We start from the raw sequence: 27132 nt of genomic DNA on the forward strand, positions 1-27132 counted from the left end.
TATTTAACCTAATTTGGACCGCTATTCAAAGGACTATGCAGCTACTTTAAAAAAAATAAAAATGCAAAGAAAATTATCTCATTTTGTTTGTAAAAAGGTGGGTTTAAAATGTTTTCAATGAAGTGAATTTCATATCTTAATAAAATAAAAAATTAATCAGTACCAGTGTAAGTGATTTCAAAAGGACTCATACAACATAAAGCAAAGTTGTGAGTTCAATCAATCAATTTCACCCCTAAGCCAAGTGAGAAGAAAAAAAATCTTTCCTTTGCTGTTGGTTTTCTCCTTATAAACTGGGTTGAAAAAGGATTAAATAATCTTAAAAGGTGTTTCTAAGGTTATTGACAATGTTGTGTTGTCTTTCTACCTAGGTGGTAGAGGTATGTTGGACTTATAGTCAGGATGACTGAGTTCAAATAGCTAAGTGACCCCAGGCAATTAACTTTTCTTCAGTTTTCTCATCTGTAATATGGGAATAATAATACCAGCTACCTCCCAAAGTTGTTGTGAGAATAAAATATTATTTGTAAAGATTTTGCCAATCTTATAGTGGTATATAAATGTTAGTAGTTATTATTATGAATGATAATATTATTATTGCAAGATTCTTTGTCTTAAGTGGATTGATGGCTTCCAAAGGGTCCCAAGAAAACATTTTAGAACTAAGAATGGACAAAAGATATAAGCTAAGAAAGTCAACCATTTGGCCCAATCTACCTTTTTTTTTTTAAACAAGGCAAACAGCATGAAGAATACCTTGTCTGATTGCCAAATGACAAGATTTTTTAAAAAGCAAAATCATTTTACTTACTTTTGAACTTTTTCATTGGCCTCTTGGGAGGCCTCTAATGCTTGTTGAAGCTTTAATTCCATGTTTGCTCTCTCTGTCAGGGCTTGCTGCAGCTGGATGGCCAGTTCCTCATTTTGTTGTTGAGTGATGGAAACAATATCCTCTCTGTTTTTTAAGGCGTCCTCATAGGTACTAAGAGTACAGTTAAATTGATCCTTTAAACTTTCTTCTTGGGATAAAGATTTGTGTAAACTGAGAAAACAAGGAGGGGTAGTAATTAGTTCTAATTGAAACTTTAAAGATAATTACAAATGGTCTACTTAAACGTCCTACTGTTCTAAACATTATTAAAAATTTCTTTAATATATAAACATTATTTTATGTATTTCTTTAGAGAAAATTATCATTAAATTATAATACTAGACTAAATCTCCAGGAATTATCTATTCCATTCCCTATTCCTTCTTATAGAATGCTGTTTAAGTCACACCAGATAAATGATTACCTACTTTGACAACCCAAATATCTCAAAGATACCACTATGTGTCAACTTAGTGACATAGTCAATATTACTATATACATTACTTGCAATTTTCTTCAAAAGGAATAGCAAAGAACTGGAAAATAAAATGTTTCAACATAAGTTAAAAGAAAACAATAAACTTTCTAGCTGCAAGGCAGTGAAAAGTGGGGTACTGAGCCTTTGACTGGGAAGAACTAGGGTCTATTTTGCTAATACTTAATGAATATGCGTCAGGAGTATGCAAACATGAACTATAAATCATTTTCTCATTTTCATACTTGTGATGCAGGCAGACCAAAAGAAACTCCACAAGAGAGAGTAATATTTTCTTTGTTTGTGTTAATATTTTTTCTTTGTATTAATAAATTCTGTACCCAAAACATACATCCATTAAGTCACATTGCACAAAGACATACAAATTAAGACTAAATGAGCATAGAAGAAATATACAGATGAATAGAACCTTAAAATGCTAAAGGTCAGATCTTTCATATGTCATTACACCTACCAGCTGAGGTTATTTTGAAATGGCACCAAGAACCTCACTCAATTAAATAAAGACATTTGAAAAATATAAATATTTAATAACAGAAATTCAAAATCCACAGAGGAGATGTACCATTTTATTAAATAAAATCATTTCAGTATTTGCATACAAAGGAAATGTCAATTGGAGACTTGCAGTAAAGTGGCTTATCCACATACTATGAATTGAAAATGTGACCAAAAGTTGAATATAATTCTTAAAGCCAGTAAAAAATTTTTTCACAACATTAGGATATTTCCAGATGGAAAGGAATGTGCAACTGCATACAAGTTTGGCTGAGGATTTAAAGCTGAAACTTATATTTTTAAATGTCTGCAGCCCCACTTTGTAGAAAGCAGCATATGGCATCAAGAGGGAAGCAGAAATAATGAAATAGCTTAACTACTCAGTAATGTTTAGCATCTTTGCTAAACTTTTTAAAAGAGGCTGTTGCATATAAAACAAGCATGAATACCTCTAAATTTGTAGTGTGATAAAGCAAACATTCTTCTTCAGTCTTTTCTACCTAATCTCTCATCTTTGTTCCTGTCTTCTGTCTCATAATAATACCACTTCCTATTGTCATCATAGTATAAAAACTTTCTATCTCATCTATGATTTTTTCCTAGAATTTTAATTTTTTCCCATTTCAATCGTCTGTGAAACATCCATTCAATCATAAACATATGCTGCAAGGATTATGGAGTCTTCTAGCTTCATTCTATTGAATCATTCCTATATTTAATATCATTCTGAGCTCCAGGGGTAATCCATAAATATATTTGTATATTTTTCATTAATTAATACAATTGTAACATAGTTCTCAACTAATCAGAGCCTCTATCCCATTTCACTAAATATCATTTATGAAATAGAATAAGGGAATTTTTTCTATGAGTGGTTATTCACATTTTTTTGTAATTTCTCCTGCAAGGTTCTAGGTGGGGAGAAAAGGAGGTTTGGCAAGAATACTCGCAAGACTTGGGGTTTGAGAAAGAGATACAGCATTAAAAGAAGAGGAAATGTAGGATCTATGTCCATGGAGACAAGGAAGAAGAGCAGAGACTTTTCAGTGGGGTGGGGCCTCTTCCTGGAGTAGTGATTGTCCATGGCAGGTAGCAGCAATACAACTAGCAGAAGGGATCTGATCACTAGTGAACTCTCTTTTCTCTCTGAAACCCACCCAATTGTGTTCTGTCTTCATACCTATCAATGCTGATTATATTTTATAAACTCCATTCTCTTTTTCATTAATTGAATTTGTTCCCATTGTCTGTGTTGTGTTGATGGGTTTGGGGAGAGTGGTAAAAAAGGAGGAATGCACCTGAGGGCTGGTTTTCATTGACAATGACACTAAAGCTCTTGATAAAAGACCTCCATGGAGGCTGTTACTATTAAAATTCTCTGGGGACCATATAATAATTTTATTTTATTTTTTAAAATTAAGTTTATTTCATTAATTTAGAATATTTTTCCAATGGTTACATGATTCATGTTCTTTCCCTCCCCTTCTCCTATCCCCTCCCATATAGTAGTAGTCTCTCAGTAACCGAGGATGACGATTGTCTTTGTATGTTTTCATCTATGATAGATGAGTGTGCACAAAGACACTTGTGCATGAAGGAGATTTAAATGGAAAAGTCGGTGCACAGAGACAGTCCCACTCTCTCGGTGTTGGAAGCCTGGGTCCATTGGCACGAAAAGTCGTTACACCTGGAGACTTCCTCAGCTGCATTGGATGGCCGTGTTGTCTTTTGTGCTCCAACACGCCCTGAGCACTCTACAGTGCTTTGCTGCGTCGCCCTCTCAGCCGCTGAACCTTCTTGTTGGTTTCTTCCGTCTGTCTGAAGCAGTCTTCACATGATGGGTGAGCAAAGCCCTGGTTCACCAGGGGTCTATGACCCAATGGCTACTCTCACAAGGTTTAGCCGGCCTGTCAAAGCCGTTGCCCCGGGTGTAGCCGTTGCCACATGCTAGCAGCTACTAGGAGCCACAAGTGAGAGCTGGGTGTCAGGTGAGGGTCAGAGGCTGGAGAGCTGCCCTAGGAGGGCACAACAAGCCCTCCATACCAGAGATACTACTTCTCCCTGAGCACCCCATACACCCCTCCCATAAACCAACAAACAATTCCACTGGGTTTTACATGTATCATTGCATATCATAATTTTATAATTATTTATTAAATAGCAAAAAGCAGGCCAGAGGAAAACAGAAGCATGAGCCCTTGGGGCCAGCTAACTCTTTCAGCTGCCTCCACCACAAGCAGGCTGAGCTAGCCCAGAGTCAGATGCATGCCCTCCTAAGTCAATGATTCCAGGGAAAGAGAGAGAATTCCTGTACCCTCTGCCAATCTACTATGCTCTTTGTGAAGTCCCAAGTCCATAAGATTGGAGGATTCAGACCTCAGTCAAGACCACAGATAGGTCTTCCAGGTAGCATTTAGAATGGGTGTATAGCACAGATACAGCATTTCCTAGCTGGGTAGACAAAAAAGAGGGAAGATTCTATCTAAGGCTTACAGAAGATACAGTTCAGAACCTCAGCCTGAAGGGGCCAAAAAAAAAATGCACAGATTATTAGCTTTCTACACCATCAAATCTCAATTCAGTTTTATGAATTATCTTATAATTTTCCCAGTTGAATCCTACAACTTGAATTCTAGGCTCAGTTAGGTTTCCTGTGGAAGAATGAGAAGACTTGAAACCATGTGCAGCTACAGGGGTGAATACAGACCATAGCTGCTAAACTCTATTATTTATACCCAAAAGAAGGGGAAGAGATAGTCAGGCCTAGCAGAAAAGACTTGTCTCTGAGTCAATCAAGTAGATGGGTGTGTGAAGATTACAAATCAGTCCTTTTTAGTTTGGAGGAGAAATTTCTGCATTAGTCATGTTCCAAAATAAAGGCAAGAAAAAGAAAGAGAAAAAATATGCTGCAATCTGCACTGAGTTCATCATTTCTGAATCTGGAAGTGGACAGTTCTTTTCATCATAAGTTCTTTATAACTGTGGTGGGTTATTGTGTTGATCAGAGCTACAAAGTCTTTCACAGTTGATTATATTTGCAATATTGTTACTGTATAAATTGTCCTTCTGGTTTTGCTCACTTCACATTGAATTAGTTCATATAAGTCTTCCCTGGTTTTTCTGAAAACATCCACTTCCATCATATTCATATACCTTAACTTATTATTTTTGAATTTTTAATTTTTTAAAAATTAAAAAAAAATTTTAGTTACATGTAGAAAAACTTTTTGACAATTGTTTTTTTATACTTTAGAATTCAGATTTTTCTCCTCTTCTACCTTTTTCTTTCCCCAAGGCAGTGAATAGTCTGATATACCTGTACTTTCTGTATAATACATATTTATACATTGCTCATTTCATGATAGAAGACACATATCACACATAGTAGAAATCTCATGAAGGAAATAAAATGGAAGATGGCATACTTTGATCTGCACTTAGACTCTAATAGTAGTTCTTTCTATGGCTGTGTTCCTTACTGTTACCTTGGTGATTTGTTTTGCTGTTAATTTTGCTAATCCTTCACAGTTAATCATTGTGTTTTTTTCTATTACTGTACACATTGTTCTCCTGGGTCTGCTAACTTCACTTTGCATCATCCCTTCTAGGTTTTCCTGAACTCATCCTGTTCATCATTCTTTATTACAACCATATACTTAAACTTTTTCATCCATTCCTCAAGTGATGGATTACATTTCAGTTTCCAATTCTTTGGTATTGAGCTATTAAAGATAAAGATATAAAGAGCTGTTAAAAATATTTCTAGCTTAGGCAGATCCTTTTCCCTTATCTCTGATCTCTTTGGGATACAAATGCAGTAGTGGTAATTTTGGACCAAAGACTATACACAGTTTTGTGGTCCTTAGAGCCTGGTTTCATATTGCTCTCCAGAATGGCTATATCAGTTCACAGTTATACCAACAGTGTATTAGTGTCCCAATTTTCCCATATCCCCCCCAACACTTATCATTTTCCTTTTCAGTCATGTTAGCCAATCTCTAAGGTGGTATCTCAGATTGTTTTAATTTGAATTTCTCTAATCAATGGTGATTGAGAGCAATTTTTCATATGGAAAGTATGGAAAGACTTTGGAAAGTTTCAATTTCTGTCTGAAAACGGCCTCTTCATATCCTTTGACCATTTTTAAAATTGGAAAATGCTTTGTAATTCTTATAAATTTGATTTAGTTCTCTATATATTTGGGAAATAAGGCAGAGACACTTGCTATCAAATTTCCCCTAAAAATATGTTGGATACTTTTATTCTTGGTTGCATTGCTTTTATTGGTATAGAAACCTTTTAAATTTAATGCTATCAAAATTGTCTTTTAATTTTTGTCATGTTCTCTTATGGGTTTTTTTTTGGTTATAAATTCTATTCTTTTCCAAAAGTCTGACAGGTAATTTTTCCATGTTCCTTTAAAGTGTATATGGTGTCATCCTATATTTCAAGATCAAGTATCCATTCTGATATATCCTGGCATATGATGTGAGATGTTGGTCTAAGCCTAGACTCTGCCATATTGTTTTCTAGTTTTTCCAGCAGTTTTTGTCAAATAGTGAATTCTTTCCCCAAGGTTTGAATCTTTGGGTTTATTAAATACTAAATTTCTATGGATATTAACTGCCATGTGCTGAATACCTAATTTATTCCATTGATACACCACTCTAATTCTTAGTACTAGATTGTTTTGATGATTTTCATAGTAGGGCTTGATATCTGGTATGCCAGTCTTGCTTTCTTCATATTTTTTTCATTAATTCTCTTGGTCTTTTGCTCTTCCAGATGGACTTTGTTGTTCTTTTTTTCTGCTTTTAATGAAATAATTTTTGGGTAGTTTGATTGATATGGGCCTGAATAGGAAAATCAATTTAGGTAGGATTGTCATTTTCACTATATTGGCTCAGCCTATCCATGAGAAATTAATGTCTTTTTCACTTGGGTAGGTTTGACATTATTTGCGTGAAGTTGATTTTAATTGTGTTCATATAGTTGATGGGTTTGTTTTGATAGGTATTTTATATTGTCTTGAGATATTTTTAATGGAATTTCCTTTTCTATTTCTTGCTGTTGGATTTTGTTGATGGTAAATAGAAATACTGATGATTTATGTGGGCTTATTTTGTATCCTGAAACGTTGCTGAAGTTGTTAGTTATTAGTTTTTTGGTTGATTCCCTAGGATTCTTTGAGGTATATCATCATATTATCTGTAACAGTGATAACTTTGTTTCTTTATTGCCCATTCTAATTCCTTGAATTTATTTTCTTGCTCTTATTGCTATAAGAAGCATTTATACTATTTTATCAAAAAATTAAAGATAATGGGCATCGTTGCTTTATCCCTAATTTAGTGAGAAGAGTTTTAGTTTACCCACATTACAGATAATGCAAACTGATACTTTTCGATAGATGCCATTTATCACTTTAAGGAAGGTTCCATTTATTCCAGTGTTTTTATAAGGAATGGGTGTTGTGCACTGTAAAATGCTTTTTCTGCATCTATTGAAATAATCATGTGTTGGTTTTTTTTTTTCAATGAGACAGTAAATTATACACATAGTTTTCCCAATATTGAACCAGCTTGCATTCCTGGTATAAAACCCATCTGATCCTGATGTATGATTCTTGTGATATAATGATATAATATTGCTAGTATTTTATTTAAAAAATTTGCATTAATGTTTATTAGGGAGTTTGTTCTATCATTTTCTTTCTTTATTATAGCTCTTCCTAGTTTAGGTATCAAAACCATATTTATGTGATAAAAAGGAATTTGGAAGGATTCCTTCTTTCCCTATTTTTCTAAGTAGTTTATGTAGTAGTAGAGTTAATTGTTCTTTGAATGTTTGGTAGAATTCACTTGTGAATCCACCTTGCCCTGTAGTCTTTTGCTTAGGGAGTTCTTTGACAGTTTGTTCATTTTCTTTTTCTGTGACGGGGTTGTTTTTACCTCATCTCCTCCACTGTCTTTACCTCTTCTTTACCTCTTAATAAGAAGTAGTTTACCCACTTCTATCTCTTTTTTCCCCCTCTTCTCCCCAGGTATCCTCTTTTCCATTCCCCTTTTTTTGTTGGGTATTAGCCCATTTTATTTAGTTTCCTTCTTTCTATGTATACTCATTTTAATTGCTTTAAAATTAACAAAGTTCTCAAGTATCTTAGGTATCTAGCATACTTTAAGTACTTTTCCTTTCTCAAGTATCATAAATATCTTATTTCAATGATCATTTCCCAGGTATGAATTTACACAATTTAGTCTTGTCAAAGTCCTTTTTATGCTTCTCATGAGTGTTCAATTTGCTCATCAGTTTTTTTTTTACCTCTAATTTTTTGGTCAGAAAAGTTTGAAATTCCTCTATTTCATTAAATATCAATTCCCCTCCCCCCCAGAGGATTATATTATTTTGCTGTGTATGTGATTATTGGATATAATTCTAGATTCTTCACCTTTTGGAATATTATTTTTCATGCCTTCCAGGCCTTTAATGTAGAAGCTATTAGATCCTGTGAAATCCTGACTGTGACTCCATGATTTTTTAATTATTTCCTCCTGGCTGCTTGTAGTATTTTTAACTTGGCCTGGGAGTTTGGCTATAATATTCCTGGGGTATTTTATTTTGGGGTCTCTTTAAGGAGGAATTGGTGGATTCTCTCAATTTCTATTTTTCCTTCTCATTCAAGGATATGAATGCAGTTTTCTCTGATGGTTTCTTGTAATATGGTGTCCAGGACCTTTTTTGACTGTGGCTTTCAGACATTTTGATGATTCTTATATTATCTCTCTTGGATCTATATTCCAGGTCAGTCATTTTTCCAGCAATGTATTTTAGATTTTCTTCTTTTTTTTTATTAAAATTTTTTGTCTTTTTGATTCCTGATGTATTATCATTGATTTCTATCTTTCCAATTCTAATTTTTAGGGAGTTATTCTCTTCTTGGAGTATTTATATTTTCCTTTCCATTTGGCCAGTCCTACTCTTCAAAGGGTTGTTCAGTGTTCATTTATTTTTCATCCATTTCCATTTGATCCATTCTGTACCTTAAGAAGTTGCTTTCTTCAATGCATTTTTGTGCCTCCCTTTCCTTTTAGGCTCTTTTAGCTCTTAAGAAGTTGATTTCTTCAGAGAATTTCCCCCCAGTTGTTGAGTTTTTCTACCAAATCTCTTTATCATTTTTAAAAACTTCTCTTCAAGTTCTTCCAGGGAGTTCTTTTGGGGCCTGGCATCTTTTCATTTTGTCCTTTGAAGTTTCACATGTTTCCTTTTGTCCTCTTGTGATTTCATATTTTGGTCTTCCCTGACACTGAAGTAAATTTTTGTGGTAAGGGTTTTGTTTTGTTTTTGGTCTTTTGCTCATTTTTCTAGTTGTTCCTACCCCATCTTCACCCCCCCACCCCCAACCCCATTATCTTTCTTTCTGTTGAGGTTATTTTCGTTTCCTGGGGGAGAGGGCAAACTGTTCTAAGTTTGCAGAGTTCTCTTTTCTGGTACTTGGAGTAGGTCTGGATGCCTTTGTTTCTCACAGTGTGCCAGTCAAGGATGTGACCCTGCCAGCTTGCTCTTGGGGAGGTTAGCTGCTGTTTTGTCCAGCTCTATTCAGTACGCCATTATATTGTTCCTCTATTGTTTCATGGGCTGGGCTGATACCTGCTCTATTGCTTCCCTGCCACTGACAAGTGGCTTGAGCTGAGGCAGGTTCTCTGCTCTGGGCTCTTCTACCTCATGTACTGTGCTGCCACATGGGAGTGAGTAGGATCCTGAAATTCTCCCTGTATCTCCTCCCTTGTAGCCTCAGGGCTCTGCTGCCATGTAGGAGTTGTTTCCTGCCTTCTATGCCTTCTATACCTGGGGAGAGTGGCTTAGGCTGGGCTCATTCCTTGCAGCTGGTTGAATCACAGCATGATGGACTGCTCTAATTTCTTTCAGTTCTCACAGATGTTGTGCTGCTTGGACTACTCTCTCTTCTTACCTCAGTGAGATATTTCTTCAGCTTTCCGTGTGTGTGTGTGTGTGTGTGTGTGTGTGTGTGTGTGTGTGTGTGTGTGTAGGGACTGGGGAAGCAGTGTCCTTTACTCTGCCATCTTAGCTCCCAGCATACAACCTCACATCATAACTTATTTACACATTCTCCAACTGATAGGTATTTCCTCAGTTTTTAATTCTTTTTCACCTCAAAAAAGAGCAGCTATAAATAACATAAATATAAAAAAGAGTTCTTTTTTTCTTTCTTTGCTCCTCTTGAGATACAGACCTAGTAGTTCATTTTCGTAATTTAGTAGTAATTTGTTTGTCACATTAAAATTCCCAAGTATCTCTTCCCTCCATCCCCTCCCCACAATACAGAAAGCATCTATTTGCATGCAAGCTTGCACATGTGTGTGCAAACACACACACACAATGTCTTACTTGCTGACATTATTAATTCTTTCTCTATAGGTGGACATAATAAATTATCCTCCAAACAATATTACTGTTGATATGTATAATGTTCTCTTGGTTATGCTTGTTTTGTGCTTCATAATTTCTTGTCTTATATTCCTGGTATAAATCCACCCTGGTCATAGTGTATGATCTTTGTGAGGTTGCTATAATATTCTTCCTAGTAGTTTATTAAAATTTTTCTTGCATCAATATTCATTTGGGAATTTGATCTATAGTTTTCTTTCTCTGTTTAGCTCTTTCTGGTTTAACTATCAAAAACATATTTATGTCATAGAAGGAATTTGGCATGACTAATTGATCTGTTTTATAAAATAGAAATATATATATATATAATAAAAATGGTTTATGAAGTGTTGGAATTGTTTTAAAATGTTTGTTAGAATTTGTTTGTAAATCCATCTGACCCTTGGATTTTTTTCCTTAAAGAATTCATTTATAGCTTGTTCAATTTTTTCCCTAAGAAAAGATTAATTAATTAATCTACTTCTCATTCTGCTAACTGGGCAATTTGTATTTTTATAACAATTTATAAGCTATTTCATTTGGACTTTTACTTTTATTGACAAAATAGTACCTATTCTTATTTCTTATTTATTGGTTGTAAATTGATCTTTTCATTTTTGATAGTGGTAATTTGTTTTTCATCTTTATTTTATCAAATTAGGCAATGATTTAACAATTTTACTGTTTTAGATTTTCATAGCTTTATTTATTAGTTCAATGGCATTTAAAAAACTTCCCATTTTATTAATCTTTGCTTTAATTTTCAAGAATTCCTTTTTGGTGTTTAATTAGGGGTTAAATATTTTTCTAGTTTTTTTATGCATGACCAATTCACTTACATGCTGTCTCTCTGTCTGTCTCTTCTTCCCTCCCTCCTTCCCTTTCTCTCTCTCTCTCTCTCTCTCTCTCTCTCTCTCTCTCTCTGTCTCTGTCTCTCACACACACAAGAATTTAAAAAGATAAAATTTTCCATAATTATTGCTTTGGGTGTATTCCACTTATACAGTTATGCTGTGTTGCTACTGTCTTTATCATTATTAAATTATTGTTACTATGATTTGTTCTTTAACTGCCCATTCATTAGGATTAAGTTATTCTGTTTCCAATTAATTTTTAATCTGTGTTTTCAAGGTCTTTTTTTGAAAGTAATTTTTATCGTGTTATAGACAGGAATAGAGGCATTTAATATTTCTGCTTCTCTGCATTTATTTGTAAGTATTTAATACCCTGATACGCAATCAGTTGGGGAAGGTGCCGTACAATGCTAAGAAATATGTATATGCTTTTCTAATTCAATATTCTTTAATAGTCTCTCATATTAAAATTTTTTAAAATTCTATTTATCTCTTTAATTCCTTTTTAATTTATTTTATGGTTAATCTAGACCTGAGAGGTGGACATAGAGGTTCCTTCACTATTATGTTTTTCTTTCCATTTCTCCCTATAACTTATTGAATTTTTCCTTGAAGAATTTAGCTATTTGGTACATATACATTTAGTATTGATAGTAATTCACTATTTATGGTAACTTTCAACAAAATGTAGTTTTCTATGACTTTTTTTAGTTAGAGCTGTTTTGACTTTTACTTCTGATAATTGCTACTCCTGCCTTTTTTTACTTCACGTGAAGCATAATAGATTCAGTTCTTACTCCTTACTTTAATTTTATACATATCATTCATTCTGTTTCTAGTGTGTTTCTTATAAATAAATTTCTGGACTCTGGTTTCTAATCCATTATGCAGTATTCTATTTTATTCCATTCACATTATTCTCAGTTATGTTCACTAACTGTGTATTTTCCTTTATCCAATTCTTTTCTATTTATCCTTTTTTTAAAATTAACTTTAATGAATTTAAAATATTTTTCCATGGTTACATGACTCATGTTCTTCCCCTCCCTCCCTCCCATAGACAACGAGCAATTTGACTGGGTTGTACATGTGCCATTGATCAAGACCTATTTCCATATCATTAATATTTCCTCTAGAGTGATTGTTTAGAGTCTACATCCCCAATCATTTCCCCTCAACCCATGTGATTAATCATATATTTTTCTTCTGCATTTCTACTCTCACAATTCTTTCTTTGGATGTTCTTTCTCATAAGCCCCTCAGAATTATCCTAGATCATTGCATTGCTGCTAGTAGAGAAGTCCATTATATTCAATTGTGCCACAGTGTATCCGTATCTGTGTACAATGTTCTCCTGGTTCTGGTTCCTTTCACTCTGCATCAATTACTGGAAGTCATTCCAGTTCACATGGAATTCCTCCAGTTCATTATTCCTTTTAGCACAATAGTAGTCCATCACCAACAGATACCATAATTTGCAGCCATTCCCTCATTTTCCAATTTTTTGCCACCACAAAGAGTGTGGCTATAAATATTTTTGTACAAGTCTTATTCCTTACTACCTTTTTGGGGTATGGCAGTGGTATGGCTGGATCAAAGGGCAGGCAGTCATTTAAAGCTCTTTGGGCATAGTTACAAATTGCTTCCCAGGATGGCTGGATCAATTCATAACTCTACCAGCAATGAATGCATTTTTCTTATTTGCATTTCTCTAATTATAAGAGATTTAGAACACTTTTTCACATATCCTTCTCTATTTTTATTCTATACTCTTGTCAAAAGTTTGGGCAAATTTCCTATATCATACAAGTCCTTTTTATCAGTCTTGTGAAGATTAAATTATAATCCCCTTATTGTAACAATGAAGATGTTTAGCTCTTACTTTATTGGGAAGATTGAATTGTAATCCCCAGTCTATTTTTAGATTTAAATTCCCAAATGTGTTAACTCAGTATTTGAAGTAGATCTACCCATTTTAATCTACAAAAAAGTAACTAGCTACTAAAGGTGCGAACTAACTACAAAAGGTGTGATCTAACCAAAAAAGGTATAATCTAACCAAAAAAAGGTATGAATACTCATTTCATACATTGAGTGGGCAGTCCTGGAGAGGAGCATCTGCTGTGATTGGTAGATGTGAAATTTAGGGGAGGTGACACAAGAGAAATAGGGCTTTAAATAGAGGAATCAAAGACTGAAGAATATAGATAGAAGAACTGTGACTTGGAGTTGGACTGGAGGATCAATCTCTCGAGCTTGGAGTGAAGAAGAGTCACTTGGAGGAGAGACTGGAAGACAGACACTCAGAGTTGGCTATGGAACTCAACCCTGGAGGAGCTCCTGTAGGAGATGTCAGACTGCTTTTCCTTTTAGGGCCTTAGAATTTCTACCTGGCTCTGAGGAAGCTAGAACTTGTTGGCTGATTCTCTCTCTCTCTCTCTCTCTCTCTCTCTCTCTCTCTCTCTCTCTCTCTCTCCTTTTCTCTCTATTGTAAATAAATTACCATAAATAACATTTACTTTAGTAATTCATTTTGGGATTTAGAAATTAAATCCCTGGCAACCACAAATTTTAATGTATCAGTCCAACCACAATTAAATTTAACAGTCTTTTGATCTAGTCTTATTGTTTCTTGATGTTTCACATAATCATTAGCTTTTATTTAGTCAATTCTAATTTTAAGTTATTTTATTCAATAGTTTTGGGCCTCTTTTACCAAGATGCTAGTTTTTGATTCATATTTTTCTTATATAGCTTTCATTTCTTTTCCAAAATTTATCTCAGCTACTCTTAACTGGTTAAAAATTTTTTTTCTCTTCCTATCTTACTCTTTAACTTTTCTAGGAATTCTAATTGAGCTTCTATCCAAATTTCATTTTTGCCCTTAAAGTTTTCCTTGTAGATTATTTTTTCCTATGTTTATGTCTTGTGCTTTCCTGTTACCATTTTTTTTATAGGCAGGTTTTTTGTTTGATCATTTGTCCAGGCTACTTCTTGACTTTGGACTTTACATTAGTGTTGGGCTCTATTCTCTTCCAGTGGGAAGTTCTGGCCTGAACTTCTTATGTCTTTTTTGTTGTTTTCATTGCTTATGGGCTAAACACCATTTTAGATGCTTCCAAAGGAGTATGATCTGGGGAGTATTCTCTGTTCATTGCTCTCTAGATCTGCTCTCTGCAAGTTCTTGGCACAGGTTTGGTTATGTTGGCTTGTGTGTGGTTAGCCAGGTTAGGAAGGTTCTGTAGATTCATAGTGACTCAGTCCCTGGCTCCCTCTTGGTCTCCTGGCCTAGTTTATTTCACTGCAGTATTATTTTGGTATATAGGTTAAAATTGACTCCCCACTCTGCTCTTAGTCTCAGTTACATGTTTCTGGAACTGATTTCTTGATCCTTAAACAAGTAATTCTGCTTCTTCCTTGAGACTATTCCTCCCTGTCTTCTAACTGTGACCTGGGCCTTGGTCTGCGTAATGAGAGATGGTGTTATCTATGGTGGTGAACATATGGCATGCATGCTAGTGGAGGCACTCAGACCTTCTCTGTGGGCATGCTCAACTTCACCTCAGCACAGAGTTTATTATTAGAAAGTCAGAGGGATGTGGGACCAGGCTGCTTCCCTCTGCCTCTTCATGGATGCCTAAGGACATTTTTCATATAACCCACCCCTTTAAATGAGTCACCATCACTGTGCTAGATGTCACCTATTCCTCTTTTCGGTGCATTTATGGAGTGCCCTAGAATCTCTTTTTGTCTGGGTTTTCCCCATGATGCTCAGTCCCCTTACCAGTCCCTGGTGCTGAAACTCTCCCTGACACAACTGCCACTTGGCCCAAACTATTTTCTTAAGTATAATAGGATATTATACTATCTACTCTTTTCAGTTATATTCTCATTTTATACCTGCTTGTATTAGGAAAGTCTATAGTGTTTCCACATTGGGGGAAAAAAAAGCTAGCTCTTGGTTTTAGATATATGCTTTTAATTGTATTTTTAAAAGACCCTGCTCTGCTTTTGTATTTGCACTTTTACCATTAATAAGTACATTATTTTGTCAATGACTTCCTACATTTATTTAAATAAGTCTTCTCTATGATAGACTAAATTCAAGTCATGTGATCTCAAAGACCTTTACTGCCTTGGATGCTTTCCTCTTCATTCTCTTTCACTAATCCTTTCCAAAATGTAGTACCTAGAATTGAAGAGAATATTCCCTATTTGGCCTGACCAGGCCACTGCATTATTATTTGTTTACTCTTGGAAAATAAACTTCATTAATGTAGTCTAAGATTGCATTAGCTTGTATTGGTTGCTAAATATAACTATTAAGTCATAATGAGCTTATTTTAGTCCACTAACTCCTTCATATCTACTTCTAATGAATTATTAACGACCTAGAGCTCCAATACCTTGTGCCTATGGTGTTTTTTAAACTCAGGTTTAAGATTTTATATTTCAGTTCTCAGCTATTTGTCCTCACAACCTGATCAACTTAGATCAGTCACAGAAAATCACAGAATGATATCTTTGGATCAAAGGAAAAGATCAAATGAAGAAGGATTTCCAGATCCTAAGGGGGCAGAACTTTTAGAGTGCACGTTTCTGAAGGAGCATTTCTGAATCACAAAGTACTTACAAAGTGACAATTGAATTATCAGTGTTAAGACTTTTGCGTAACAGAACTATCCTGTTTCTAGCAGAGATGGTGATGAATATATCAGCATGGTTAAAGCTGTGAAACTAGGGACCTTCTTGCTTGCTTGAGTCTTCTCTGGGTTTTCTGATAAAAATCTCTAGTTTGTGGGTAGGGCTCTAATTGAACTCTTACAGATCTATTTACATCTTTTTTTTCCCCTGCACTTTTGAGCCCTCTGACATCTCTGCTATAAAACTGTTTTTTGTCATCAATTGTACAGTTGTTTCCTGCTGTCAGTTGTGGAAGTAGGACAACCAAGAACTAATTATAAGCATTTTTTATAGAGAAATTCCAATATAACAAAAGAATCAGAACAGTTTCTTGGACTATTGTCATAGGATTGCTATAGCTGAATTTATCTTATACTTTCAATGAAAAAAAACCTCACACAACAGAATTCAGACAACATTCTAAGATTCAGCATTTGACACTCCTCTATCAATATAGCTCTGTGTGACAGTCCCCAAGAATAAGTATCCCTTCCACATAGTGGAGGTTAGAAGCCCATAGCACCCCCATAATCTAGAAAATTCATATAAACATTTTTGGTCCTCTTTTCATTCCAGAGAAGAAATCTGAACTTTTCCTTTTTCTTTCATGGAGTGCTTGCAGTCTTTTATGGCAAAATTTTGGTGAACTATTTGGTCATAGGCTATATGTAGGCAAATATTAACATTTCTAGGCATTGCTATCTTTTGGCTTTTGTATTCTTTTGGCAAACTTTAACTTCTTTTAACTTTAAAAAAGAAATAATAGATATTTATGATAACCAAAGATAAAAGATGTTGATATGACATAATACTATACATATATTTTATGCATTTTTGAGTTTCTAAACTTTTTCTGTCTTCTGCTGGCATTTCTATGTTATTTGCAGCTTCCACAAACCTCCCCCCAAATCCCCATTTAATTTTTTATGGCAACCCACAATACATGGAATTCATGATGGGAAAAATCATGATTTGCAAGGGATATCTGTATTACCTTAGTAGATCTTAGGTCTAAACCTATTTGTTTAGCAAGAAATGAATTTACATGGCTATAGAAAATAATCACATTGGGTTTTAGACAGTTTAGACTATTTTAGTAGAGAACCAAGGGCACATCCATATTTATGTTGAAGTGCTGTGTCCTGGGGCCATCAAAATAGTGCTATATTTGAAATTCTGGGGAAGTTGTTTATCCCTGTTGCTTCTATTTCTCAACTCTTACTTTTTAATTCTCTATTTCTGTTGAAAGTACCACCATCCTTCCAGGCATCAAAGTTCACAACTTTATTCTCCATCATACCACATATCGAATAAGTTGTTCTATAATACTTGTCTCTTTCTTCCCACTCATAAAGGCACTATCCTAGGCCCTCATTGTTTCTTTTGGACTATTGCAATAACTTTCTACTTGGTGTTGATGCCTCAAATCTCTTCTCATTCCAATATATTCTCCATAGACCTGTGATAGTAATATTTCCTAATGCACATGTCTTACCATGACTCTTTATTACTCAATAAATTTAAATGGTTCCCTATTGCTTGGTTTATCTTTTAAAGCCCTTTAAAACCTACCTTTCCAACCTTATTGGAATAATAATTATTCTCCTTTGTGCACTATTTGGTCCATCCAAACAGACCTTCCTGAAGTTGTTCATTCATTCCACTCCATTTCTTATCTCCACATCTTTGCCTTGGCTCACTTCCACTCTTGGGATGCCCTCTCATTCTCCCTTCACCTTTTAAAAACCTCTTATTTTCTTCAAAACTATGTTGAACATTATCACTGGAAGTGATGACTTTGAAATGAAATCTTTGTCCCCAAATTTACCTTGTACTCATTGTGTACATATTTCATAAAGCAACTAATAATAGCTAGCATTTATATAATGTTTTAAAGTTTGCAAATTATTTTACATGTTTTAATTTATTTGATGCATACTTATTTATATACATGTTCTCTCCCCCAATCAGGAGGGAAGACATTATTTGTTTTTGCCAGGGTCTGACACATAATAAATACTCACTGACTATTTGGTTTCCATTAAATAGGTCACAAGGAGTTAGATATTACTGAAATAACTCAACAACAACAAACCATCTATGGTTGAGTTAGTTCTGAATCCTCTAGGGAGCTGCAGGTTAGGAATGAATCAGATGTTGGTGAAGCAATAGTGTTCTGGAAAACTTGTCCTGAATTAGTTTCAACAAAGTATTGGCTATAGGGATGTCTACAACAATAGGACTTTGGGGTCAGTAAATTCTAAAGTTGTTCCATTCTATGGTAGATAGTGCAAATTCCCTTGAACTCAAAGAGTACCTTTAAAACCAACTTGTCTGGGCAGTCTGGAAAAGATTTATTTTACCTGTTTGTTCTAATCTAATCTAATCTCCCCACCTCCAGGTATATATGTTTTGTGGTATATATGCTATGGCTCTGGTGACTCCAGCTTGTGCATCCAAACTGAACACATAAAAATGCTTAGTGTTCTCCTGAGGGTCCTTGAACTCTCCGAAATGAATTTAATCAAATCAAGTTTACTGTGAATTACTTTGTTTTAATGTGGAATTTATTTTCATTGTGACTACAGCATCATTCTCTGAAATGTTAACTGAGAGGCTATAAAGTCTCTGAACCAGCTAGAAAAAAGTGCTAGTTGAGGCCTCTTTATGTTTGGGTGAACCTTGGCCAGACATGGAATAATGCTCTATGTAGAAAGGTATTCTATGAAAAAGGAAAACAAAAAGCTGTGAAAAAAATTATCCTATGGAAACCTCTATTTTCCTTAAACTTCAAGGCAGTTAATCAAAAAGAAAATCTTATAAATTTGAATAAAACAACAATACTTCATTCTTAATCTACTTGAGTTTTGCATATTTTGTAATGTGCATCTAGAAATGTTAAGATAGTGAAACTTAAAGCATTTTTTTCCGTTGGAAACTGAAAATTACAAGAACCAATTTTGCCTTTTAAGCTTTATTTTTATTGTTTTTAAAACCATTAATTTGTACTAGCACTGTTGCTTAAGTTTAGAAAATCACATCCAAGCTACATACTCTATTTTATGTAGAAAATTCCATTTGCTATTTTATTCCTTTTTTGCACCATAAAGAAATTTAATTGTACAGTACAAAAGTTAGCTTCTATAACATTGCTCAATTTAACATGCTATTGGAATTAGGAAACATAAAAGTAGCAAGAATATTTTTTCCCTCAAAACTTAAGTGCTCTGGGAAGTACTTCTTCACCATTTTTTAAAAAGGCACACGTGGCAATAAGCTATCAAGTCTGATAACATTAAAACATGCCTTACATCACAATGCCTGTGGATCTGGGGGAAAGTTCTAACTAATGACCAGGATGTATGATATTTACTTTTATTTGGTCTCCAGGGAATACTGTTTATCTTGCTTTAAAATTTATATGAGTCATTTTGTTATGTGCTTTTTTAATTACCTTGAAGGAAGCAATCATTGTGTAGAAAGTGGAATCAATTTGGATTCAATATTGATAGCTACTGTGCTACAGATTTCTAATTAAATGCAAACACTTTGCTAAAGTTAAATGTTCTAAAGTCCAGCAGCAATGATAACAGCCACTAGAAAATATTGCTTAAGCACTCACTGTTCAACTGATTTTCTTGGCCTGTCTTTCTGTCTGCTGCTCTCTCACTCAGAGTTGTGCTTGTGCAATACATGGGGTGAGTGCCAGTTGTAACCGACTCTTTTAGGTTGTCTTCAGGGAAAAAAAAAAGAAATTGACAGGAATGTTGAGTGCTCTGTACTATCTAAAGTTACTTATTAACTATGTCCTGATAACTAATCAATGGCACTGCATGGAGCCAAATCTGCCCCATAGAACTTGTCCCCCACTTCACGGCCTTCCTAAGCAAAGGCTCTGTAAATACCTAATGGCAGTAAAGGTGTTTTGCAAGATAGCATTCTGATATGTTAAAGAGTTTTTAAAAGAAAAATTATCTGGCTTTTTCCCCCACAAATAGTTTGCTTGAGGGCAAACCATCATCATTAGCAGCCTAGAGTAAAAGCACTTAAATTAAGGCATTTTAACAAATACTTTGGCAGAAAATAAATGAATTGCTGAAGGAATAAAACTAAGGAAAATGTCATTTATTTTAACCAGATCTGTGACACTTCAACAGAAGGAAAAACAAAAGGTTTCTTTCATTGGTAAAATGCCAACCTTAAGCATAAAACCCAAACCCTTTCACTTTACTAAATACTGCATTAGACTTGTTCAAAACCTGTTGTACAGCTGCTGTCATGAGGAACTCTTATAAAGTTTCTGTTGCTCTAGGGTTGTCATGAGCCCTGTTAGAATCAGAAACGGTTAGGGTTTTCATTCTTTAGACATAGCAGAGAGATTAGGTTTTTAAAAGCCTTTTGCCTCTTTGTTACTGTTGAGTTTTAGGACTATAAATGTATCTACCCCATTCCTCTCACATTCACATCCTATATCCTTTCATGGCTTTTTATTGTTTTGTTTTTAAAGGGAAATATCTTTAGCCTTTTAGTAGTTTTCCTGATCTCTTCTTTTTAATCAGATTGGTAAAGATTTCATTGTTTTAGTCTTCTCTAAGAACTAGCTTTTAGTTTTATATTTTTTTATTTTTCCAGTTTAAGTTTTAATATCTTTGTGCTTATTTTATTTTAACGAATAACTATTCGTTAGCTTTCTAATTTTTGAAGTACACATTTTCAGAACGTCAATTCTCTTTTTCTATTTTGTTAATTTATGTGTTTAGAAATAGGATTCTTTCCCCTAAGAATTCCTTTAGTTGCGTCTCTAAAATTTTGTCATGTTGCTTCATCATTATCGGTTGTAAACATAGTTATTATTCATATTACATATTTCCTGATACAGCCATTATTTAGAATTTAATTGTTAAGTCTATGTGATTTTTGTTTGTACTTTCTGAACTGATTGCTACTTTTATTGTGTTGTGATTTATAAAGGATGTATTTTCTACTTAGGCTATTTTACATTTTGTATAATAACTCTGTACAGCACACCATTAGTTTTTTTAAAAGTTCCATGTGGTACTGAGAAATATGTATATTCTTAGTCTTTTGTAGTACAATTTAGAGGATATCACAACAAGTCTTTTAATCTTTTAGCTATAGTTTCTCTAGCAATTTATTCAATTCTATATTTCCATTTTGTTTATCTTTCTGTTAGACTAATCCAAAGCTGAGAGGATGTTGAAATTTCCTACTACTCTTGCTTTTTTAAATTTAAAATTTTTAAAAGAACTTTTACTTTCCATCTTAAAATCAATACAAAGTATCCATTATAAGGCAGAACAGTAAGGGCTAGGCAATTGGGGTCAAGGGACTTACTCAGGATCACACAATTAGGAAATGTCTTAGGCCAGAGTTGATCCTGTTACTTTTGTATACTTGTTTATGACTTGTTGTTACATTCAATTTTCCTTTATGGATTTAGATGCTAGGGCATTTAGGGCATATGCATTTAATATTGATATTAGATTGTTATCTATGGTTCCTTTCAGCATAATGTTATTTCTTTGTTTACTTATGTTTTGGATTTTTTTTTTGTTTTACTTATAGAATAATTGCAAGTCCTGTTTTTTTGGATCCACTTGATGCATGGTAAATTTTTTCTCCCATCTGTGCATTTTTATTCTGTGTATATATTTTCAAACATATGTAACAGACTACAGGTTTTAGGGCTGTGTTTTCTTATCCACTTTCTCTTTTTCTCATTTAAATTTATCATTTCAATGGCTATTTTTATCCAGTTGTCTTTAATCCCCCCCCTCAAAGTTTGATTTTCCAATAAATAGTCTGAATTAACTTCTTTATGTATTGATTGATTCAATCTTGCTGACCAGGGAATTCTCCAGTCTTTTTTAGCACCATAATTTGAAAGTGTTGATTCTGCCATACTCTCTCAGAGTCATATAGTGCTTCTGCAAAAACCACATTTTTTACTATATGGACCTTTGTCGCCTCAGTGATATCTGCTTTTTGGTATGCAGTCCAGATTTGCCATAACTTTCCTTCCAAGTAGCTAGCATATTTTAACTTCATGACTATAATCACCATCTGCAGTGATCTTTGAGCCAAAGAATCAAATTATTTTGCAATTAATTTATGCCACAGATTGACTAATTCATTTAAGCTGTCAGGATCTTCTGTGATTAATTGGGATGGGGGAACTTCACCCTTACACTGAATGTATTTGTATTTTGCTTGCTATTGATGGTGTGGTTAGGAAGCTTTAAGAAGGCCTCTAGAAACATGGAGTGCCTTTTTGAGGTAAAGGCATATGGCTACAAACACAAAATCCCTTAAATTGGTCTTTATGGTTATTTGAATAACAACTGAATACTATGCTGTTTCTGAACTTTTGTTGAACACTGTTAGGGCTGGAGGTGGAACTCAGTACCCTGGTCCAATGTGTATTAGATTTTCATTTTTAAATTTCTAACATTAAGACACTGAAGTTTAGTGAAGCAAGATGGAAGAAGGGTATTTCTACTGTTATATTCATATATCTGGCCAGGCTTCTTTCTCTTGAACAAAGCTATAACTAGAGTAGGGTGATCAAGCCTTTCTTCATGTCACCAAAATGGCACTTCTACTCCTTCAAAATAAAACTCAGAATGAGCTGCTCTCCAGTCTGGTTCTGTTCCATTCCTTCCTTGCTAGTGATCTCCCTAGCAATGGTCTCTAGGATCTTAAAGGCTCTTCCTTATTTGAGACCTCAGAGGTTCTCTAGTATAATTTTTATCACAGGGCCTTGCATTTTGACTTCCAATGTCTTTCCCCAAAGTCTTTCCTACTCAGTACTTTCATGAATTGTTTTCAAAAATTGACTTGGGAGCCCTTTATATACTTCCTACCCTGGGTTCAGCTAGTTTACATAATGCCACAATGGTATCTATCTTATATATGAAAAGAATATTCACAGATTCTGATTGCTTAAATAAAAGAGTTGACAAGTCAGGGAGATTTACTAAAAACCCATGGCTAGACTGAGAAATTATAGGGAGAGATGGCACCAATATTTAATATAATAGCTGGTATTTATAGAATGGTTTAAGACCTGAAAAGTACTTTATATACATTATTTCATTTGAATAGCAACTTCTATACAATAGGTACTACATGATTTATTATTCCTATTTTATAGATGAGGAAACACAGGTTTCCAGAGGCTAAATAATATATTCATGATCACATAGTGAGCACTAAGCATCAAGGGGCTTGCATCAACTTAAATGTTCCTTACTTCAAGTCTAAAAGTAACACACCATGTTGCTACAACAATATAGCACTGGTCTTTGATACTAATTCTCAGGGAAGAGCATCTACTTCTAACAGATGATCATATTGAAGATACAGAAGACAATCTAGAAAGGATTCCAAATGTCACAGAAATACAGGAAGAAAAAATTAAATTCATATATGCTTATTATATTTACAGGGTTAAGGAGGGTAAATTTAATGGTTACAATTATCACATATAATTTATATTAGTAAAACAGGGCCAACACACTCATTGAATATATGAACCACTGGATGGAGCTACAGTTGTCCATATTTGAGGAGCTTTTGGAGTAACTTTTTTTTTTACTTCATGATCATTTAGAAAGATAAAAATCTCATTTCATTATGAATCTTAACCTAGGTATTCAAGATGTAGGAGGAAAAAAAGTATTTGTGATCCTCAGTAGTATAGTAAAACAAATCAATTTATTCTAGTGCTTAGTTTTGTGCCACACATACATAATATGCTTTATTATATCATTTGTTGCCTGAGATTTAGAGGCAAGATGACTTTTGCAAGGTTATATCATGGTTACAAAGATAACTTTAATAAATCATGCAAAGCAGTTTTGCCTTATGTCATAAAGCTCACTGGCAAGGTTCCCATTAAGTTGTATGTATGTATAGTATAAAATACTTCCTTGAGTAGTTTCTACTTGTCCACAGTGCAGTTTAAAGGTAAAGTAGTCAAGTCTGTGAGGTTCATTTAAGCTACTCTTTAATTTTTCCCCTCCTTGGAAGTGATCTCTCTTTTTGTCCTGTCTGCACTTCAATAGCTCAGTGATCTCTTGGTCTCTAGTACTCTCCTTTCTATTAAAAAATGGATGAATATGACATCAAGCCTTTGCACTTGTTAGAATTTCACAAAACCAAAGAATATCAACAAGTTGGAAGGAACCCCAGAGGCTATTTTAGTCAAGTATTTACCTAGAGAGGAATTAGTTTTACAACAGCTCAGACTCAGCTTGTGAGAGGGAAACCATTCCCTCTTAAGTTTTGGAGTTCCACTTCTGGACAACTCTGATTCTTAAGAATAATAAATCTAGTCTCTTTTATGTGGCAGATAGATGGTTGCTTGGTTTGGCCTAGCCTTTTGGTTTAGGTTTGTTTAAATTTGGATAAATCTCTCTACTCCGAAATTCCTCTATTTCCTCCACCATTGGTATGCTTAAGATATTTTGTGTCATAAGAATTCGACTTAGATCTGTAAGAAACACTAAAAGTTATATGGATTATATATATATATATATATATATATATATATATATATACATAAGTGTATATATATATATATATATATGGATTAATCCCTTCATTTTTATAGAATAAAGGAATCTGAGTCTCAGAAAGCTTTAGTTTTCCAGGGTCATACAAGTAAGTTGCAAAGTAAGGAGTTCTACTGTATTCTATTCTAGATTCTTATTCCTTTACTGGGCTATAAGATCTATGAGATGAGTACCTGAATCTTATTAGTATTTAAAATTTCCCTCCAAAACCTAGGTTCTGGAAGTATTGAAATATAAAATTACTTTTCTACAGTGTAGGTGAAGATTTAAAATGTGAGCAATAAAAGTCAGAGGGTACCCATATGCTTGGAGTCCAAGGCATTAGCCACACTGGCGGCACTAACAAGGAAATTTTGATATTGAGTCAATCTTATTTCCCAAACAAGAAGTTTCTTATATATTTTTGGCTTTGGCCCTTCTTATATGTTTCCTGCTTTGGTCAGAACTAATATCCGGTTAACTTGCAATGCAAGAACTTTTATAGAGTGAACTGACAGTGACAGAGTTGCCATAATATCTCAATTTATCAGACCTAGCAGATTCCATATAAGATTCTAAAATTCATGCCTGAAAAAATAAAGGATTCAATATTGCTTAATTTCTCATCATTCTTTTATATAGTATTATATAAAAATATTAGCAGAAACATCTTATAAAGTAGTGTGGAGCTCACAAGCTGATCTAGAAGTCAGAAAAGACTCAAATTCCACTTTTGACAAGCAAAACCACAAAGGAAAAAAAAAAGTGAATTGGACACACGCCCAACTAGAATTTCTGGAAGAGGGAAAAAAAAGAGATGGAAGCAGGTAGGTGGCTCAGTGAACAGCGCTTGGAGTCAGAAAGAACTGATTTAAAATCCAGCCTCATACACTTCTTAGCTATGCAATCCTGGGAAAACCACTTAGCCTCTAATTGCCTGTGTAAAGGGGAAAAAAGGGTTTATTTTAAAGTGGTTGTACTTTATATTTTGAGTGTGGTTGCCAGGAATTTAATTAACTCCAAAGAGATTTATTTACAATTTCATTACAAAATGTAGAAAGACTGAAGTAAGAATTCAGAGAGAGGATGAGGTAAGATACCTAGGCTAAACACTAAGTAATTTACTCACAGCACCTGGGCATGGAGAGTTAATTGCTACTGCTAGTGTTTCTAGTACAATGTTAAATAACAGGAGTGATAATGGGCAACCTTGTTTCACTCTTGATCTTATTAGGAAGGCTTCTAGTATATCCCCATTGCAAATGATGTTTGCTGATGGTTTCCAATATATACTGTTCGTTATTTTTAGGAAAGGCCCTTCTATTCCTATACTTTCTAGTGTTTTCAATAGGAATGGGTGTTGTATTTTATTAAAGGCTTTTTCTGCATCTATTGAAATAATCATGTGATTTTTGTCAATTTGATTGTTAATATGGTCAATTATGCAGATAGTTTTCCTAATGTTGAACCATCCTTGCATTCCTGGTATGAATCCTACCTGGTCATGGTGAATAGCCCTTGTTATGATTTGCTGGAATCTTTTTTTTTCTAGTATTCTATTTAAAATTTTTGTATCTATATTCATTAGGGAGATTGGTTTATAGTTTTCTTTCTCTGTTTTTGACCTGCCTGGTTTTGGAATCAGTACCATGTTTGTGTCATAAAAGGAATTTGGTAGAACTCCTTCTTGGCTTATTCTGTCAAATAGTTTGTATAATATTGGGAATAGTTGTTCTTTGAATGTTTGATAGAATTTGTTTGTGTATCCATCTGGACCTGGGGATTTTTTCTTAGGGAGTTCTTTGATGGCTTGTTCAATTTCTTTTTCTGATATGGGGTTGTTTAGGTAATTTATTTCTTCCTCTGTTAGTCTAGGAAATTTATATTTTTGTTAGTATTTATCCATATCACCTAGATTGCCATATTTGTTGTCATATAATTGGGCATAGTAGTTTTTAATGATTGCCTTAATATCCTCTTTATTAGAGGTGAGGTCTCCCTTTTCATCTTGGATCTGTCAATTTGGTAACTCTTAAAAATTGTTATTATTAAAAATCTTTCCTTTGCCAAAGATCTGACAAGTATACTATTCTGTGTATACCTAATTTAGTTATCATTTCCTTCTTTATATTCAAGTCATTCACCCATTCTGAGTTTATTTTGGTGTAGGGTGTGAGACATATATCTACATACATATATCTATATACATATTTATATCTTGGCATTTCATCCTATACAGTTTATCACTGTTCCCTCTAAGCATAATTCTTCTAGATACATAAGTGATAATAACAACTTTTAATAATAATAACATTTATGTTGAATAATATGAATTCATTTGTGAATCCATCTGGAGCTGGGGATTTTTTCTTAGGGAGTTCTTTGATGGATTCTTCAATTTCTTTTTCTAGTCTAGGCAATTTATATTTTGTAAATATTCATTCATATCACTTAGATTGCCATATTTATTGCCATATAATTGGAAATAATAATTTTTAATGATTGCCTTAATTTCCTCTACATTAGTGATGAGTTCTCCCTTTTCATCTTGAATACAGTCAATTTGGTGTTCTTCTTTCCTTTTTTAAATTAGATTGACCAATACTTTGTCTATTTTTTTTTCAAAGTAACAGCTTCTAGTCTTATTTATTAAATCAATAGTTCTTTGACATTCAATTTTATTAATTTCTCTTTGGTTTAACATTGTCC

The 27132-nt window shown here is 34.0% G+C and overlaps 1 protein-coding gene across 5 annotated transcripts in view; it reads right to left on the minus strand.

Moving 5' to 3' along the window:
* MIPOL1 (mirror-image polydactyly 1) overlaps positions 1-27132 on the minus strand; it is a 487859-nt gene that overhangs the window by 65647 nt on the left and 395080 nt on the right. For all 5 annotated transcript variants that reach the window (XM_056811003.1, XM_007473186.3, XM_056811002.1 and 2 more), the window contains one exon: positions 812-1042. In XM_056811003.1, coding sequence (XP_056666981.1) covers positions 812-1042 — 231 coding nt within the window. The remainder of the gene's footprint in view (positions 1-811; positions 1043-27132) is intronic.

This window comes from Monodelphis domestica, chromosome 1 (assembly GCF_027887165.1).
Source record: "Monodelphis domestica isolate mMonDom1 chromosome 1, mMonDom1.pri, whole genome shotgun sequence".
NCBI classification, from domain to species: Eukaryota; Metazoa; Chordata; class Mammalia; order Didelphimorphia; family Didelphidae; genus Monodelphis; species Monodelphis domestica.